General features: G+C 34.3%; 1 protein-coding gene across 2 annotated transcripts; it reads right to left on the reverse strand.

Moving 5' to 3' along the window:
• Positions 1–169: 169 nt before the first annotated feature.
• Slc35a5 (solute carrier family 35 member A5) lies at positions 170–20,145 on the reverse strand. 2 transcript variants are annotated; one of them, XM_027936133.2, is made up of 7 exons: positions 19,909–20,145; positions 18,947–19,095; positions 17,466–17,564; positions 16,070–16,203; positions 12,948–13,015; positions 5,226–6,006; positions 170–1,636 (listed from the first exon to the last, which is right to left on the reverse strand). In XM_027936133.2, the coding sequence occupies exons 2-7, from the start codon at positions 19,074–19,076 to the stop codon at positions 1,571–1,573; spliced, it is 1,278 nt and encodes a 425-aa protein (XP_027791934.2). In that variant the 5' UTR covers positions 19,077–19,095; positions 19,909–20,145; the 3' UTR covers positions 170–1,570. The 2 variants fall into 2 exon arrangements, with proteins under 2 accessions (XP_027791934.2, XP_027791933.2); XM_027936132.2 differs by lacking the exon at positions 19,909–20,145 and adding an exon at positions 19,674–19,812.
• Between the last annotated feature and the right edge of the window lie 123 nt (positions 20,146–20,268).

Raw genomic sequence — 20,268 nt, forward strand, 5'->3', positions numbered from 1 at the left:
TTCACGAATGCTTATGTTCTATGTTAAGGTATGTAGTTTTGCTATTTTTAGATGTAAAAATATACTCAATGAATTTTCAAAGTTGTTTCAGTTTTTGCCTCACTCCATTTTTTTGAAATTAAAAAGTTTCCACATCCCACCTCATATGAAAGAGTGGTGACACAAGATACAGGTTTAATAATTAATTTAATTACAAATTGTGACCAATTCTTGACAGTCATATTATTCAGGATATCACAGATGGATTATATAATAGCATTATCTTACATATATAAAAATTAAGAGGAAATAAAGAAGAAATGTGTAGGCTCCATGACACCTTATCACTTAAATTTACAGTATAGAACTTTGTAAACATACAGTGTTATAAGCTAAAGCCTGTCCTCCTATCACCATTCAGCTGCATGACCTTGAACAAATCACTGTTTTCTTGTTTTTAAATTATCTATCACCTGATTGCTCTATCTAATAGAGTCAATTGGCTGCATGCAAAAGTACCTTAAAAAATACCATGCACTTATAAGTGAGAACAATTACTGTAAAGTGATTTGCTATTTTTAGAGTTATACTATTCATATTTCATTAAAAGTCAACATTTATTTGCAAAAGCATCTTTTTTAAAGGAATTCTTTGGCATTAGTCTTAGTGATAATCTTGTAATGATTTTGAAGCCAGTGTTTTGACTCTCAGAAACAGAATATGATATAAAGACATATTAACAGTCACAAGCTTTAATTAATAACTAATAAAACAAAATGGCTTCATATTTATTTTCCAAAATGTAATAATCCAAAAGCAATGATGCAAAGATGTTGAGATATACAAATTGAAGAGGAAGGAACAAAAAACTCACAATGGTTTGCTTAAGTACAAGTGCTGACTGTGGTAACTTGGGAACCAACTTCATTTACACAAAGCTTACTTGTATATAAAACACTGAAAGATAATTACAAAAAAAATTTCTGTAAATTCCTAAAAACTAAAATTCTGAGATTTTGTTTCAGAAAAGTTACTTTTTCGGCAAAACATTTAGCACAGACTACATCATCCTGAAACTATGGCACAGTCAGATAGGCCCTCCAGCCAAAATTTTTACTTTCATTGCTTTTTAATTGCAAAATGACTATCTCTACAGACTCTAAATTGGAGAGGAAACCTATGTTATTTATCATAAAAAAAGGGAAGACTGTCACATGCAGACTAGAACCACATAATTATGAATATCTGGCAAACTGATCTCTATATATTTATAGGATCTAGCTAACATGATTACTTCAAATTTGGAAACTTGGAGTACAAGGAAAATAATCTGCAAATATTTGTTGCTGACTTACCAAACACTGGGTTATTAATATAGTCTCTATGCTATGATATCTGTGTCATTTCCTGGGAAATTTTTCACACTTTGGGTACTTTAAGCCTTGGGAAACTGTTTTAGGAGCGATTAGATAGATACAAAAAGGGTTATACTTTAGTGCATCCTTGGTTTATCAAAATGAAAACATAAATATTACAAATATTGAAAATGTGAAAATACGATTGTGAGAGCTGCCAACTATTTGGGTACCAATTAGAAATTATCTTCATCTGATTCATCACTCTTGGGCTTGGTAAGCCTTTCCAGTTCCTCTCCATCCTATAAGGAAACAGATAAAATTAGTAATTAATTAAAACAAAATTCAAAAGGTCAAATTTAGATTAGTAAAGAGAAGTCTTACTTAACATGTAAATCAGTATCCTAGTTCATTAAATTGTGAATATCATCTGGTCAAGTTAGATAAGTACTTGGAAAGTTAACTTTAGAAGCATAATGAGGAATAAAAGGAACTTACCTCAATATTACAAAGGATATATGTGGCAAACCCAAAGCCAATATCAAACTGAACAGAAAAATACTGAAAGCATTTCCTCTAAAATGAGGAACAAGACAAGATGTCCACTCTCACCACTTCTATTTATAGTTCATAAAAACTCTAGTCAAAGCAAACAGGCAAGAGAAGAAAATTAAAGGATACAAATAAGAAAAGAAGACATCAAATTATCTGTTTGCTGATGTCATGATCCTATATCCAGAAGACCCAAAAAACTCCACTAAACTTCTAGAGCTGATAAATGAATTTGGCAAAGTAGCAGGATACAAGATCGATATTCATAATTCAATAGATGGCCTATACTCTAATAGTGATTCTGCTGAGAAATAAATCAGGGAAACTATCCTGTTCACAATAACTTTAAAAAACAAAACAAAACAAGAAACATCAAAACCAAAAAAACCTTGAGAATTAATCTAATCAAGGGTGAAAGATCTCTACTAAGAAAATTATGGAACACTGAAGAAAAATTGAAGAAGACCTTAGAAGATGGAAAGACCTCCCATGTTCTTGGATAGGCAGAATTAACATTGTCAAATGGCTATCCTACCAAAATCAATATAAGATTCAATGCAATTCCCATCAAAATATCAATGACATTCTTCACAGAACTAGAAAAGCAGTCTTAAAATTTATCTGGAAGAATAATAAAAGACCCAGAATATCCAAAGCCACCCTGAGCAAGAAGAATGGTGCTGGAGACATCATAATATTTAATCTCAAATTATACTACAGAGCTATAGTAATAAAAGCAGCATGGTACCAGCATCAAAACCCACACAGATACACAGTCATCTGATACTTGACAAAGGAATAAAAAACATGTGTCAGAGAAAAGATAGCCTTTTTAACAACTAGTACTAGGAAAACTGAATAGAAATATGAAACTAGATCCCTATTTCTTGCCCTGCCCCCAAATCAAATCAAAGTGGATCAAAGATTTAAGAATTAGACCAGAAATTTTGCAACTGCTACACGAAAACAAAATTAACGCTCCATCATATTGATGTAGGCACTGACTTCCTTAACAAGACCATTAAAGCTCAAGAAATAAAACCAACAAGCAATAAGTGTTCAGTATAGCAAAGAAAAAGATTAAGAGCATGAATAGGGACCCCCATAGAATCAGAGAAACTCTTCGCAAGCTACTTCTCTGACAGGGAATTAATATCCAGAATATATTAAAAAACTCAAAAAGATTAACCTCAAAGAAACAAATAACCCAAATCAATAAATGAGAAAAACAACTAAAACACATTTCTCAAAAGAAGAAAAACAAATAGCCAACAAATATATGAAAAAATGTTCAATGATATCTAAGGAAAACACAAATCAAAACTACACTAAGTTTTCATCTTGCTCCAGTTAGAATGGCGATTATCAAGAACACAAGTAATAAATAAATTGGGGAAAAAAATGACACTTAAACATCGTTGATGGGATTGCATTTTAGTATAACCACTCTTGGAAGCAGAACAAAGATTTCTCAAAAGTCTAGGAATGGAACCACCATAACGGCTCCACTATCCCACTACTTGGTATTTATCCAAAAGAACTAAAATCAGCATACTACAGTGATACGGTCACATCAATGTCTACAGCAGCACAATTAAAAATAACTAAATTATGGAACTAGCTCAGGTGCCTATTAATAGATTAATGGATTAATAAAATGTGGAATATATACACAATGGAGTTTTACTCAGCCACAAAGGATGATGAAATTATGGCATTTGCTAGTAAATGGATGGAAACAGAGAACATCATGCAAAGCGAAATAAGCCAGACTCAGAAAATCAAGGTTGAATGTTTTCTCTCATATGTGGAAGTTAGGGCAAATAAGTGGTGGTGGGGGGGAGTGGGTGGGAAATCGGGTATCATAAAGATAAAGGGAAGTTCAGTGGAGTAGGAGATGGGGGGGGGGGCAGGAAAGGGGAGAAAATGCAAAAATGAATTTCACAAAATCACACTATGTGCATATATAAATATACCACAGTGAATTCCACCTTTATGTATATGTCAAAAGCACCAATCAAAAATAAACAAATGTGCAAAACAAAGATCAGTAGAGTAGACAAAGAATAGGAAAAGGGAGGAGGGAAGGGAAGCAGAAAGACAGGGATCTAAATGGAATAAATCAAATTCCATGCTTGTATGATTTTGTCAAAATGAATTCAACTACTAAGTGTAACTATAATGTTGTAATAAAAAATTAAACTTAAAAAAAGTAAAATGTACTCCAAAGTTAACAACATGAGTAAAGTGAGGAGCACCACCTGCTGGTCTTGAGGTGAAACAATTAAAGGATGGAAGAAAAAATATAAACTAGTCTTACTACCTAAATTGATGTTATTTTACTTAAAAGTTGGGGCAAACATCATTATCAGTCCATTGTGGGGGGGAAAGAGGAATTCTGAATGTATACTGGCGGGACTGGGGCATCTGGGATGTAAACTTCTAAATTTTTCATCTTCAGGTTTGTTTTTTTACCACCTGAGAGGCATGACACTTACAGAAGGTATGTCATGGATGCTAGTAAGTAACAGATTTCCCAAAGGGTGAATATGTAAATGTGTTCACTGTGAGAAACAGTTCGTATTTTGTATAATCATGAAAATTGTAAAGCTAAAGCTATATAGAAGAGTTCATTGCATTTTTCGTCTAACCATATATTTAACTCCTTAATAGAATCTCCAAGATTATGAATTTACTTATAACATGACTGAAATATCCTTCCACATGATTATAAGCAACTGGCATATATTCAGAATAACTACATATGTGTTTTTCTAGAAATTTTTTTCTCCTACTTGTAAAGATCTTTTTGAAAACTACCTTCCTTAGTGAATTAAAAGAAACTGTCTTTCTGGCACATTGTGGTTTATAAATAACGACAAGAAAAATTAAAGAGCTAGGTTTTCCATGTAAGAAGAGTGATGAAAGTAAAAGATAAACTTCTTTTTATGAATGAGGCTTATTTTTCCACCTATTGTGCAGTGGAAAGAGCAAGAGACTAGGAGTCAGACCTCATGGGTTTAATATTAACTCTTTCACTTATTACCTGTAAAACACTTAGCCAGTTTCTTCAATCATAAAGGTAGGGAAACTGGACAAGACCTGGGAAGCATCTTCCAGGTCAGTGATACTATCAACACATAAAGTCCTTGAGAGATGATTTAAACTTTTTCTCCATCCCTGATAGCATTTATCATGAGTCCTTGCAAACATCAATGCACATCTGTTGACTGCTTTCCAACAGTCACAGAGATCTAATACTTTTCTTATTTTTCCTTGAATAAACATGTTTTCAATTTGGGGAAGAACAAGCAAAAAACAGTATCCTCACAAACTTACCCCACTGGAACGCTCCCAAAGATTGCCACTTAGATCTCTGACCCTCTCTTGCCTAGGTGGATATTCCAGGCTTTGAGGCTTGCTGGCATTATAAATAAAAATGGAGAGAAGGACTGATGGGGCTTCCAAGAAAAACTCCAGGGAGGGCCTGAAGTCAAAGACCAGGACAGATACTGCTGTGATGATGACAGTGGTGACCTGAGCCATCAAGACATGGAACATGTTATCCAGGAACTTGAGAATGAAAGCCACTGAAAGGCCCTGGAATGCAGTTACAAAAATAAGGGTTACTGAAAATACATTGTGTCCATAAAAAAATCCACAGTTCTTAATCTGATCACGGTTACTGCTCTGAAGGCCCAGTGTCAGTCCATTAAAAAGAATGCCAAAGAAATAGAGTTTGCTGTTCTGTATGAAGATGTTTTCAGTGAGCTGGTTCCCTTCCTTCAATATTTTTTCATTATAAATATTGGCCATTGAAGAAATAAAACACTGTACTATAATAAGGATATGGCCCAAGCCAAGGCGAATGTGACTGAAAACTCTAGCTGTGGTGTTCCATTTAGTTTCAGGAAAAGTCCACTCCTTTGCCGTACAATTGTCTTTTCTGGAACATTCACTTCTGAAATGAAGGCATGAATTGGATGGGGTGAAGAAGGCATCATGATGAAATCCATGTCCTGCCAGGTTATGCTGTGAAGTTTTAGTGCCAGCAGTTAGGGCCACAATAGACAAGAAGAGAATCAGGAGGGAAGCCCACTGTGTCCAGTTTAGATGCCGCCTGTTCCAAAGATGAAAAACAAGATTTTACTACTGTCTTTCCCACCTGTATCCACTGTTTCTACTGAAAACCCAGAAACTCAAGTGCTTGTTGAATAAACTATACCCAGTTTTGCTAGCATTCCCCACACTTCAAGTTCAAAGAAAACCTGCTGGTGGTATCTCTGTGTCTCAAATTTGACATTTTAATTTGCTTTCATAATAACTTCCCTTAAGGCCATTCAATCATTTCTTCTTCTTGTAGGTTTCCTTTTAGGCAGCAAGTTTAACAAAGCACCATCTCTACATCCAGAGCTATCTTGGTACAGAAACCTCTGTGCTACAAGATTGGTTACAGCAGTGATTCTCAAATTGGTTTCTAAAGACCAGAAAAAATGCAGAGTAGCTTCAGAAATCTTCTATATAGATGAATCCCACCCACCAGCCCCCTGAAAGGAGATCTATTCTTCAGAAGTGTTCATGACCCAAAAAATATTTAAGGAAGCTAGCTCCTGAATGAAGGTCCTAATCAGAAAAGCATTATATTGTTAACTACTGGCTGATAAGGCAAGGAAAAAAAAAAGATTTTTGGGGTAGTATTTCAGTTTAAAAATCTAACAATGCTTTATTTATTCATTTTACCTTACAACAGACTTGTGAGATACAGGAGATATGAATTATTATTCCATTTTGCTTAATCATTCAGTTCAACAGACATTTAATAAGCAGCTACTACATGCCAGGCAAACTGGGGAGATAAAGACTTGATCTTTCTCCTTAATGAATTTATGCTTTAATAAGGAGAGTTATAAACCAAATAATGGCAGTAGAATGTGTGACAAATGATACATGGAACCACTGAAGTACACTGAGGAAGGAGCACTTGAATCTGTAAACAAAGTCAGGTATAGCTTCAATGAGGAAATGACACTTGAGATGAAAAACATCTAAATGGACATTGGTCATCTCCAGGCAGAGTGACGTATCTATATAAAGGCAACAATCATTTACAATGTTAACGAAGAACAAAGGAATATCTCAGGTTGTGGTACTCTGGGATACTTCTGGAGAGAACAAAATCTTGATGCTAGAAAATCAATTAGGTTAAAAAAGGGAGAAGCCAAGAAAAGAAAATGACATAAGTAAAGGCAGAAGAGTAAAGTTATATATGAGAACCAGAAGTCCTAAGAATTTTATTGGAGTACTTATTGAGCACCTACTTTTGGGGGTCAGGCTCTGAGGAAAGAAAGCTGTCTTGAAAGGTTAACTGATTTCCCTAAGGTCTATATTATGAAGGAGTAAGAAAGGGATTTGAGTCACAGTTTTGTATGTTCTAGATCATCACAACTTTTTAAGAATAATTCTGAGGGATGGGGATGTAGCTCAGTGGTAGTGTGCTTATATATCATGCTAAAGGCCCTGAGTTCAATCCCCATACTGCTAAAAAAACTAAAACCAAAACAAAATGACAACAGAAAAACTTCAGAAATAATTCTGAGCTCCCATGATATATATATGAAGGGTAAACACATAGGTATGATTCCACTAATACTTCTATATAGCTTCATGCTCTTACACTGTGAAACCCATACCAGTCTAGACAGCAACACACCTGTCTGCACACGCTCATGTCTTCTCATTTACATAATTTTCTAATTAACTAGAGCTAGAGCTCAGTGATGGGGTTAGCTATAGCTCTATGTCATGAGGTCAAAAATTGTGAACTAGTTTCCTAAATTTCTGAAGGTACAGCTGGTACATACTAAGTAGTGGAAAGCAAACAGAAATGGTAAGACAAAATTACAGAGATGAAAAATGGATGTCTGATTTATTAAAATAATTATATAAACAAATATTATACATAAGAACCGAGGCAAAAACAGTATCTTTAGAAATTTTCAATTCTTGGAGATATAGACTCTCCCTTAATATTGAAATTGCAAATAAAGAATCTAAGGAAACAAACTATTAAACTAAATAATACCTACTCTAAACAATTACTCACCTGAGGTAATATTCCAGAGAAGGTAAAAATTATTAAAAATTATTAAGAAATTGTATGCTTTCCAAAAAATATAAAGCTTCATAAATTATCCTGCAAAATTAGCTAAGGACTTGTGTATTTATAAATGATGACCAATTCTGTATGGAAAAGTTTATTCTTCAGCTTAATTAATGTAATAAAATAGTTCACTTATCTAATCCTTCCTCTGTTCAAGTAAAACAGAGTCAATCACTACTAAGAGCTGACTGCTAAGTGAACTGAGTGGCTAAAAGACCACTTTTCCTGATGGCCTCTGCTCCCAAATCTCTGTTCCCAAATGTGTTTTTACCTGGTGACCTCCTTATTGTCATAACATATTTTAACAACTACATAAATGATAAACTATGAAAAGGGATACTGTTTTATTTAAAACTGAGCTGAAACTTTTAGAAAGACTAGGTAAAGGCAAATAATTCAGAAGATAAAAAGCTGGTTGTAAATTATATATAGGTAAGCTAATTGTAAAGGTTAGGGAAAAATAATAAAAATCTTGATGAGTTATCTTTCTTAGAAGTATTTTCAAATATTTGATGTGCTTTAAGGTAACTGAAACCAGAAGTCATGGATCATAAGTGACTATAGCTTCATACAAGAAAGAAACCAAAGAACTCCAATTAGCAAACCCTACATATACTCAAGGGAAAAACCCTAGCTCAACAACAGAAAGATGTTCATCAAAAGGATGAACAGATAAACAAAAGTTAAAATAAATTTAGATTTACACACAAACACTATCCCCATTTGCAGTTTTGTTTCTCAAAACTAATAAATGAAAGACTCCAGACAAAATCATTTATAAGTTTCAAATTCTCTGATGTTGTAGGCAGGATAAAATCTCATTACAGCAAGTCTGCCCCACCTTAATATGAATCATCCCCTTTCCCTGTGTATCTGTGTTGTATATGCTACCCACCCATCAGTCAGTTATCATATTGACACTTGAGGTATCACAGTGCTTGTGCTCAAGTAATGCTCATTTTACTTAGTAATAGCTTTAAGGAGCAAGAACAATGATGCCAACAATTCAGAAATGCCAAAGAGATGCTGTAAAGCACTTCCTTTAGATGAGAAGGTTAAAGTTCTCAACGGGGGTGGGGGTGGGGGGGGAGGAAAACAAAATACATGTTTTGCTGTCAAAACTTCAAACTGCAAAAATTGTACTCACAGTATATGGCAAATATTTAGTTAAGATGGAAAGGGCATTACATTTGTATATGTATATAGAGAAAAAACTACTGTAACAGGGTTCAGGCATCCACTGGGAGTATTAGAATGTCTATCTCCCATAGATAAGGGGCGGAGGGATTACTGTTTTTGCAGTTAGCCCTCTGTATGCATAAGTGCTGCATCAATAGATTCAACTAACTGCAAACCAAAAATATTTAAAAAATTTTTATCTGATCATGTACAAACTTCATGATTTCCTAAATAATACAGTATGATAACAATTTACAAAACATTTACATTGTATTAAGTATTTTAAGTAATCTAGAAATGACAGAGTATATGGTAGGTTACATGCAAATACTAAGAGACCTGAGCATCCATAAATTTGGTATCTGCAGGGGTCCTGGAACCAATCTGCTATGGATATCTACGGATGACTATATATTGAGATTCTCCATTATGAGTTTACCTAGTAACTGAACAATCACATTCAAATTGTGTCAGATAAAAATAATTCTACCATCTTTCTACCATATTGGGAAATATGGTAGAAAGATGGTAGAATAGTAAATATGGTAGATAGTAAATCAAGGCAGAGCATCAAAACAATTTAGTAGGTTATGAAATAATTTATTTTCTCAAGGCACTGTACAAAATACATTTCCTAGTAGCAAAGAGACCAACTGGAGTAGATTTAAGAGAAATCATAAAGCTTTGTAAAGTAAATAAATAATTTTGAAGAAAATGCTTACAATCCTGAGTGGGATATTTCTTAATTCTTCTGCTGGTTGGGCAGGGTGTGTATCAAAATGTGTTTGTTAATGATCTTTTCCCACAGCTTTGCTTTGGTAATATCAGAGAACCTTATACATATAAGTAGGTAAAAATAACTGCTAATCATGGTTATTTTGCTGTAAAATATAAATTTCCAGGTTGATGCTGTCATTTTCCAAAGCCAAAGCAAACAAGATTAAACAACTCTGCTAAGGTGCAAGAGCAAACCAATAAGGCAGACTTGAAGGCAGAATGTCTGCCACCAGTTTCCACTTTGAATTAGTGGCTACATTTCAAAGAACAAATCTATATTCACATAGAGTTTCTTTAGAAAAGCCAATAGGACATTTAAATGGTATTTTCCCCCCACTTTCAAATTCCTCCAACTAATTCTTGCATTAATCACCACCTAATTTTTTCTACTTTTGCAGCCTTATTATACCTGTATAGAAAAGTTGTTTGATGGCTCTGTTAGAGTCAAGTATAAAACAACTATATTCTAAATGAAAAATGAGTTATGGCAAACAAACCAAGAACATGTGATAGAACCCTTAAGGTGCTACTCCAAAGTCAAAATTTCATGGCAAAGGGCAAAGGAATGATCATATGACCCACAAAGAGTAATATTAAACAGGGAAAAACAAACAACATATACCACCAATGACAAAATGATTAAAAGAGAACACAGTTAAGGTGAAGAGAGGAAAATTATTCAGCTTCTAAAAAGATGGAAATCCTGTTGCATGCTACAACACAGAAGAACTTTGAGAACATAAATAAGTGCAAGAAGCCAGTCACAAAAAGAGAATGTATGATTCCATTGACATGAGGTTTCTAAAGAGGTCAAATTCACAGAAACAAAAAGTAGAATGAATGGTGGTTACCAAGCGTGGGAGGAAGAAAAAGAGAGTTGTTTAATGTGTTCAGAGTTTCAAATCTGTAAGTTGGAAAGCATGATTGGTTGCACAATAAAATGAATATGCCTAATATACAGAATCATATAATAAAAAAATGGTTAAGATGGCAAATATGCTGTGTTTTTAACAATTAGAAAAGTTAAAAATGTAATAAAAGCTAATACTAAATAAAAGAATACTTAAAAGTCATGCTCATAAAGACAATATTAATTAGCACACTATTGTGGCTTTATTATTTAGAGATGCATCAGTGCTAATTTTTGAATTAGTACAATTAAGACCCACTCAGGTTGCTAATTTAGCTTTCCTGGAAGAAATAAAACTGGAGTGGTTTTATTATTCTTTACTATAAACACTTCCAAGGGCTCAAAACAGAGAGAGATTTATTAACATGTCTAAGAACCAATATTATTGTTCTGAAAATAAGAGGTAAAGTGCATGGAAAATATTTTTAGCTTTAGTTCATAAATGTGATTACTAAAATTTGCAAAATATAATTATTATTATAATTAATGTTAAAACAAAATTTACAGTACAAGTAGATTTGAATTTGCTTATATGAAGAATTAACTTTCTTAATACAAACAGTTAAATGCTTAAAAATTTAACTAGATTTACTAGAGGGTAAAGTTAGAACAACTAACGAATGAATTTCAAATCATGTATGATTTGGCAAATGAAGTTTTAATGTAATCTCAATATAAAACTTGTATATTATCTAATAACTTAAGTTTTATACTATGTGTCCTAATGAACTGTCATTTCACTGGAAAAAATTTGAGGCCTCTACTCCCTTATTAAACTGTGAACATTTTATTAAATGTTGGAACCAGTTTTTTTTTTTTTTTTTTTGGTTCATGGAAGTACATCTCCATTTTATCACAGGAACTAAATACAAAAATATTATCACTTACACAAATTCTCCTAGAATGCAATTTTTTACTAAATGAATTTCATGTTGATTTCAAAGGCTTCAAAACATTTTTTGGAATCGCATTCTTTTAACTTGCTAGTTATAGAATTATTTTTACAATTCACAACTAAAGTGAAGAACATGATGCACAAAGCAAATTTCAATGTATTCTAACATTTAAACTATACTAAGTGTACTGTTAATTTTTAAAAATATCTCACATTAACTATCAAGTTGAATGTTTCCTCAGAGTAAATGTTTCTAGAAACTCAAATAATTTATATAATAAATGTATCATGGATTCAACAAACATTTAGGCTGCCTCTATATAAGCTATCCATCCTTTAGTACACATAAATTATTAAGGAACACCTATCACATAACATATAAATAAGAAATTAAGAAGATAAAAAGAGTGTAAAATTTAAAAACCGTCATGACAAATATAACAAAAAGTTAATTTTATTCTTTTATCGTCATTATTAATAAATTCATTTGAGATTAAGTACCTACCATCTTTGTATCAGCCTACTTCAGACTACGATATTTTCCTTTTTGCTTTGTAACAGAGCCTATTTACTGAAAAATGTTTATACTACTCAGTGGTCCTCCTGGATATTGTAAAGATGGGTGAAAACATTTTTAAGTCTAAAAGTCCATCATTCTTATTCATTTTGACTAGATTCTTCAAACAAATTGTCCTCCAGTTAGGGATCAAATCATGAACTTATCTCAAAGGGTTAAAAAAAGAATTTGCCACTCTATCATCTCCAAAGAACTAATGTATTAAATATCTTAGGAACCTCCTGATTCCCTATTAAGTGTCCAATCGACTGTATTTAAAAAGCTTATGAATTCTTTCTTGAAAATCTGGCACTAAAAATTAAAGTACTAATTATAGCCCAATTAATTATCTTATTTTTGAGATGCTCAAGACATTTTATATATATCTGATCACAGAAGTTTTAGACAGGCTATCACTGGAGTTGCTTTCAACATGGGTTAAACAATGTGCCCAATACACAAAGCCAATTAGGAACAAAATCCTGGTCTTGGGATTCGGAGGGCTCAGTGCCCTGGGTATATCATCTGAAACCAGGCTGTGCCATTTTGAAGTATGATATATGCTTTCACAGCAAGCTACTTACTTCAGCACTATCCTGAATAGAAGAGCTGTTGTTATAATGCTAAAATTTGAGAAGATAACAGCCATGGCCTAGAAAGAAAGAGAAGATAGAATTACAATCCAAACAGAGTACTGACCTAAGAAATCTCCCAGTTTGGTAATTCACCTGACAAAAAAAGCTTTTTAGTAAAAAACCAGAGGGGTTATTAGGGCAGCTATTTCACTAGAGGATTAAATTCCATTTTTATTGCTTGTTAAATTTATGGAGATATGATCAAATTATTGTTCAGGCTTTGAAACTGTGTGTTTGAGTTCAGGCAATGCCTGTGTAAATAATCGTTATGTGTAGATCTGGAAATACTTATGACTTGTAAAGGTTTAGGTCTAGAAATTAACAGCTACCATGCTTATGAAATATACTTTCCATTGCTTTCAATACACTTTATAGATTTTTAATACTGCTTCTATAGGTGAGTAGAAAGGAAGTACCGTTAGGCCCATTTATATGGTAATAAAATTTAGATAGATTTTTAAGGATCTTTACTGTTCTAGAAATTGAATCAATTTTCCAACTTGAACTGACATGACTCAAAATCAAACTCCACCCTTTGGATTGATTCAAGTTATTCTAAACACTTAGAAATATGTTAGCCAGATTTTATAGTGGTCTGTTTTTGTGAATTCTGTCACACTTCATAGGAACAGTATTAATCTGAATGTGTATATAGTTTGCTCAGAAAGCATGAAAATCTATCACTGCTCTATACAACTGGACCTGACAATATCAATAATTTTTAAAATAAATCCTATGATTTGGTTCACCCTGCTTTCTTCCTTGCTATCAATTTAAGTTGATTAAACTCCACAGAGAGCCAGGTGTAGTGGCACATCCTTGTAATCCCAGTGAATCTAAAGGCAAAGGCAGGTGGTTTGCAAGTTCAAGGCCAGCATGGGCAACTTGGCAAAACCTTGTCTCAAAAAAAAGGGTTTGAGAAGTAGTTCAGTGGTAGAGCACTCCTGATTCCAATCCCTAGTACCAACAGTATAAAAAAAATTAAAAATAAACTCCAAAGAGTACAAGCAGTCTTATGTAACCACTAATGATAGCAAACATGGCTAATAAGCAGCTACATTAAAACTGAAAAAGAATAATTCAAAAAAACTAACAATAATTCAAAGAATATACCATTGTTGCTTTTCTACTGAATTTTTAAAAATTTTCATTGATGTGCAATAATTGTAAATATTTATGGGGTACATAAAGGGTGATAATTTGATACATATATAATGTAATATAATACGTGTAATATAATATAATGATCAAATCAAGGTGATTAGCATTTCTACCTTCTTAACCATTTATCTTTTCTTTTATTGGAAAACTTTGAATTGGGTTTTTTCAGAGTATGTCTCTATAAGACAAATTCTTGTGAACCCCCAGTTAAAAGAGAAAACTAAGATGAGGAAAATGTTTGGTAAGAGTAAAGAAGTGGTGGTCCTGGATAAATATACCAAGGGCAATGCAAACACACCTAACTAAGCAGCCTGGTTGGTTTGAGGAATTCTAAACACTGTTACCATATAGTACTATAGAATAAATCAAACATAAGAGCTATTTGCCCCTAAATTTCCATGTATCTCCATTTAATTCTTTCAATAGGCTCAACTAGAAATACAAGAGTATGCCATGTGGTTTATTTTATAATATCTGTGTTTGTACATTATTGGGAAGGAAAAGCAAAACAATAAATACAGAGGAAAAAGAAGAAACATGCAGCAGGCATGGTGGAGCACACCAGTGATCCCAGTGGCTTGGGAGGCTGAGACAGGAGGATCCCAAGTTCAAAGTCAGCCTCAACAACTTACTGAGCAGCTAAACAACTTAGGATGACCCTGTCTCAAAATAAAAAATAAAAAGGGCTAGGGATATGACTCAGTGGTTAAGTATCCTGGTATCCAAAAAAAAAAAAAAAAAAAAAGAGAGAGAGAGAAGGAAAGGGGTATAAATTTAGAGTTTCTCTGTTGGATACAAAAAAAAAAAATACAACAAATATTTATTTACTGAATGTGAATAATTATATTGTTAGGCACAGGAATTCTCAAATCTAAAAAAAGAAGTGGAAACAAGAATTTATGAGAAGACACGTTTTAGATGGACTGAGCACTAACTACCAACATGGGTCAAGGAGCTAAAAGTAACCTCAAGTGATCAACTAGTCCAGATTCCTGCTTTTGACCTAGATTAGTTTATTTCTACTTAATAAATAGAGTAACTGAAACTTAGAGCAGTTAGGGCCTAACTTGTTACATAGCTTTTAAGTTGTGAAAAAAATGTTAAAATCTCCTCTTTCCTACTATAGCGCTATTGCGCCTTTTCATCCTGTTCTAAAATTCACCTGGTTACATGTAACAGGTTTCACAGAGATCAGTGCCAATAAAAATCCTACTTACAACCAAAATGCCCACTTTAACCTTTTAAAGAAACTTAAAACACATTTTGGCAATAAAGGCAATAGAAATACTCATTTTATAAGATGTTAATAGGAATACATATTTGAGTATCAAACTTGAGTAATGGGTAAAAGCAGAAGACCAAACTTCAATGTTGATTACTGATGGCTTTCCAAAGTGACACAAAGGCTTTTTCTGTTGGGAGGATACAATCCTTACTCTCAAAGAATTTGCTGGTTAAATGATAAAATTAATAAAAAAGAAAATCTACACAAATAGAAAGCATTTAAACTACATTAGAACAGATGTAAGAGAGATATTTTCTGAGTTAATAACGAAAGTCTGCTTGGATGTTGAGATTGAGATTAGAGGCTGATTACAGTATGGCTCAGAATATAGGCAGACTGACTAAGGTTACACAAAGAGGCATGGCTTCAGATCTCTTGGGACAAGAAGCAACTCCACCATAGCAGTCAGTACAATTTAATATAGTAATCTCTAACAGTGACAGAACCTGGCAAGCAGATCCATAATTTCACTTTCTAATGAATCTGGGAAAATTTCAGCAAGGTCAGTCAGAGCCACAAGAAACTAAGACAGTCGAGGAAAATGATGGGGAAAAAAAAAGGAAGATACTTTCTGGGACTCATTTCTCTGTTATCGTTTCAATGGCATTCTGTCATATTTACTTACAGGCTGAAGATAGGATAGGACATAGAAGACAATCAAGTTGTCCAGGAAATAGAGAAAGGCAGGAATGGACCACTTCATGAAATTAGAGAATTCCTTCCAGGAAGCACATCTCAAATTTCTACTTCGATGAGGTTCTACAGAAAAAAACAGAGCAATAAATAAATAATCTTGATGAGAAAGCCTATATTTTTAGAGAAAGTACATTATATCTGATCACTGATAGAATTCGTCAAAAGGGGTTTTATAAGCTTGCTTCCTAAGTGGTCATTAGCCTATAAAAAAAAGATAATATGGAACTTTACTAGTCTCTCTCTAACCCACCTTTGTGTCCCATCACTGACAATCAGCAACATCCTTATTAGGATAATACTGATTATCTTAATTCCTATTAACTTAAAGCAGAAGTATTGTTTAAGTTGACTCAAGATACACATGTGGTTTCTCTTATATCTCTGAGAACATAAGAATAAGAGAAAAATCAATGTTGGAATAAGTGTGTTGGGGAAACAAGTTTCATGTTGGGATTCCTTCCTACCCTGCAGAAGACCAGGAAACGGAATTAATATGTAGAAATTTATACATATGGAACTAAAAGCAATTAAAATTAACTTTTACTAATTCTAGTGTGAGTTTTTATCCAGTTCCAGACTGCCAAACACTGCAACAGAGAGAATGTAAAATGAAAAGAGAAGCAAACAGTTTAAACTCTGCAAGTAATGCTTGAGTTTCATGAAATTAAAACTAACTAGTATTCCACTAACTAGAAACTCTACACAGATTGAAACCCTTGAATGTTAAAAGTCATGTTCCCAGGCAATCACTTTAATGCTTTACATTTTATGTTTACCTCATCTGAGAAGACAGATCAAAGAAGCAGAGGGTTAAGGGTTCATAACTGGGGAAATGAGGTGAAGAATTACGACAAAGACCTGTACATTCCATAAAGGGTAATACTTTTACATTTGAGGAAAGGATTACTATCCCTATTTAATAGTTCTACCTCAAAACATAGAACCTCTTTGACTCCAGAGTTTCTATGGTGACTTCCCTGTACAAAATGGGAACTGTTTTGCAATATAATGCATAGCACCTCACATTAGCAGTGATTTAGAAAATCCTGAATTTAGATAAAAAACCAACGGGCTTGTGAAACCATAACAAGAACAAGTATGAGGGAAAGCAGTGGACAAGATGTGTGGGTTCGTGTACTAGCTTTGTCCTTTCTAGTACAGCTCTACAGAATACTTTGAGCATACTTCTCTACCTATAATAAAACACAATTATGTTAGTGTCTTAGCTTCCTCAGATATAAAAAGGACCAGAATGATATAAACTGTCATTTCCAGTTCTAATGTTTTTTGATTCTGCGATTACATAGTACCATTTCAAGACTCACCTTTCTTTATAACACAGAAGGACACAAGCACACAGAAAACTAGCTTCACCAGTTCTGAGCATATATTCACAGTAGTTGGTAGATAATCATACTTGTTCTCTGAAATATAACAGAAATGTTTTCTTAACTATACTTTTTATTCTATATGTTTGTATGCAGTTAATAATTATAATTGTTTTTAAACTTAAAAGCTGGCTTTGCACGGACTGCAATAAATTTCTTACCATTTGCTTTGCTTTTATGAAATTTTGAAACAGTTCATCTGTTCATAGCTATCTCTCTTTTATTTAGCTTTAAGTTATAAAGCATGCCTAATGCTTTCATCCATGTTACTAATAAATATGTTGAATAGACTAGGGCCAATAGCAAAGAAAGCTCTGTAGCAAGGCATTGCAGACTGCCTTCTAAATTGACCATTTAATTGACACTTGGTAGTCTGACTAATCAAGCTATTATGATTTTACATGCTGTATTATTACTCAGTTTATGGTTCTTCTTATGTGACCTTTCTACCTTATTAAAATCAAGGTATACTTTATCAATGGCATTTCCTTAACTCAGAATCTTCCAGTGTATTTCATATCATAGTACACACAGAAAACATTTTTAGCCTTTTTATCCACTATCTCTGCATCTTTGACATATTTCTATTTCTATTTTCACAATGTGTTTCTATGTATGTCTCCCCAAATAAAGTGAGTTCTTAAGGATAAGGTCAATAGCTTATGCACTTTGAAGTCATATCACTAAGACTTAGCCTAGGACCTGACAGAAGTTAACTGACATTGAGACACACAACTCCCCAAGCAGATCATTTAGAGTGATGATATCATGGTTTTGAGTGTTATCAATAAGTAGTGAGAAGTACTCATAACAATTTTATGGAATTGACATATTTGCTTAAATTCTTACATTTAAAAAAATAATAATTTATTGGGCACATACTTATCAACTACATTATAAACTACATTAACCCATTGATATAATAATTATACCTCAAAAACAGCAAGTGACAAATATATTCTCCCATCTACTTCAAAATAGGCTGAAATTATACATTTTGTTATATGCCCAGAAACACCTGCTGATTGAAGCAGTAATCAGATGTTGTAAGATGCTCTGTACAAAGGGTTTGATTTAGTGCTTGCCTGAACCAGACTGCACTATCAAAATTTTGTCTTGCTGAGGAATGAAAGGTTAAAGAATAATATTTAAACATGCTTTATCATTCATATGAAGGAAAGCACTTCATAAGGTTTTATTATCTCCATTTTATACACAAGGAAACCAAAGACAGGAGAGAATGTGTGATTAAGTATTCTATATAGTTCTCCTCTTGCCCCTGTAAGAGTTATTTCTATTCTTCACACTTGAATAAATTCTACTCCTTCAACTCTCTCTCTCTCTCTCTCTCTCACACACACATACACACACACACACACACAAAAGGATTCTATATGGACTTGTAAGTCTTAACTTACCTTCATTGGCAGAGTATTTTACCAGTAAGATGCGACTTGAGCTTAAAGCAATGAATAAGGCACCTAGCAGGAATGTATACATTGTCGAGAAGGGCCATAACCCAGGCCGCCTACAGCACTTTCTTTCCATTCTACTGATTTTAAATTGCCTTAAAGAGAAGAACACTTTCATGAGTAACCCCGTTGTCAGACCTAGAGATTAAACATAATGCAAATATCACTGACTGTGCAGACTAGGAAATTTTCAGTAATCTGGCTATGGCTATATCAGAATCAAAAAACTTGAATACAGGAGAAAAATGGGGAAAGGAAATGAAAAATCAAAATCAAAATCTGTTAAGAGGGGGTACTCGAGAGAGAGAAACCGCAGGGCCGGATTAGAAATGCTGACCAATCGTAGCATGTGAGAATCTGACATTTTGGTACTGCAGAAAAGCAGTCCAACTCATCTGCAACTTTTCCCTGAAACCAGAAACAGGATTTTGGAATTATATTTTGAGTAGCAGCTCTCCCCTCAGATGAAGAAAAGGGGTTTTCTGGAAGAGATTTCGTTGTCATAATGACCAAAATGAAAATGTCTAAAACACAGCTGCTAATTTTTACTCCACTGGTGTGGGAAACAGAAGAGCCAATCTTTGGGTTCAATGAGTCTCAGGCCCTCTTTTGACAGCTTGAGGACACGAAATCCCAGGCTGGCTGAGTACATGCCCAAAGCCTCCCAGCATACCGGTAAGCACTGCACATGGAGCCCGGGATTGGAGAGAAAATGCCAATTCTACAGCGCAGCCAGGCACAAGCATGACAGAACCAACGAGACACCTCCAATTTACAAGGAGGCCAGGTTTCCCTCCACAGAGAGGGAAACCCTTTCATTACACCTGCGCAGTAAGGAGCTCGACTGGCAACACTCCCCGCCCCCCTTTATGCGCACGCGCAATACTTTGCCTGCGGGGCGCGGTTACCTCAGCCGTCAGAAAAGCTTCTAGTGGAAGAACGCACATCATAGAGCTAAGACAGTGACTGTTTAGCTCTGTAGTAGCAGCAGTAGGTTTTTACGGTCCATAGGAAGGGAAGCTATAAGAGGGAAACAGAGGCGAAAAAGCCTCTCCCCTCGGCTCCTTATTCCGGAACAAAAAGCAAAATAACGTCTAGACCTGAATAGAGCGTACTCTGCGCCCATTGCGCAAGCGCGCTCAGTGTTAGGCTTCCGGCGGGAGGGGAGAAGAGGCGCGATCCCGCCCCTCGCGGCCTTTCTGGTGTCACGTGACAGGGGAGTCTGGTGTCACGTGAGGCCCAGGTGGCGGCGGAGCTACTGCGAGAGT

Source organism: Marmota flaviventris, chromosome 8 (genome assembly GCF_047511675.1).
Source record: "Marmota flaviventris isolate mMarFla1 chromosome 8, mMarFla1.hap1, whole genome shotgun sequence".
Taxonomy (NCBI): Eukaryota; Metazoa; Chordata; class Mammalia; order Rodentia; family Sciuridae; genus Marmota; species Marmota flaviventris.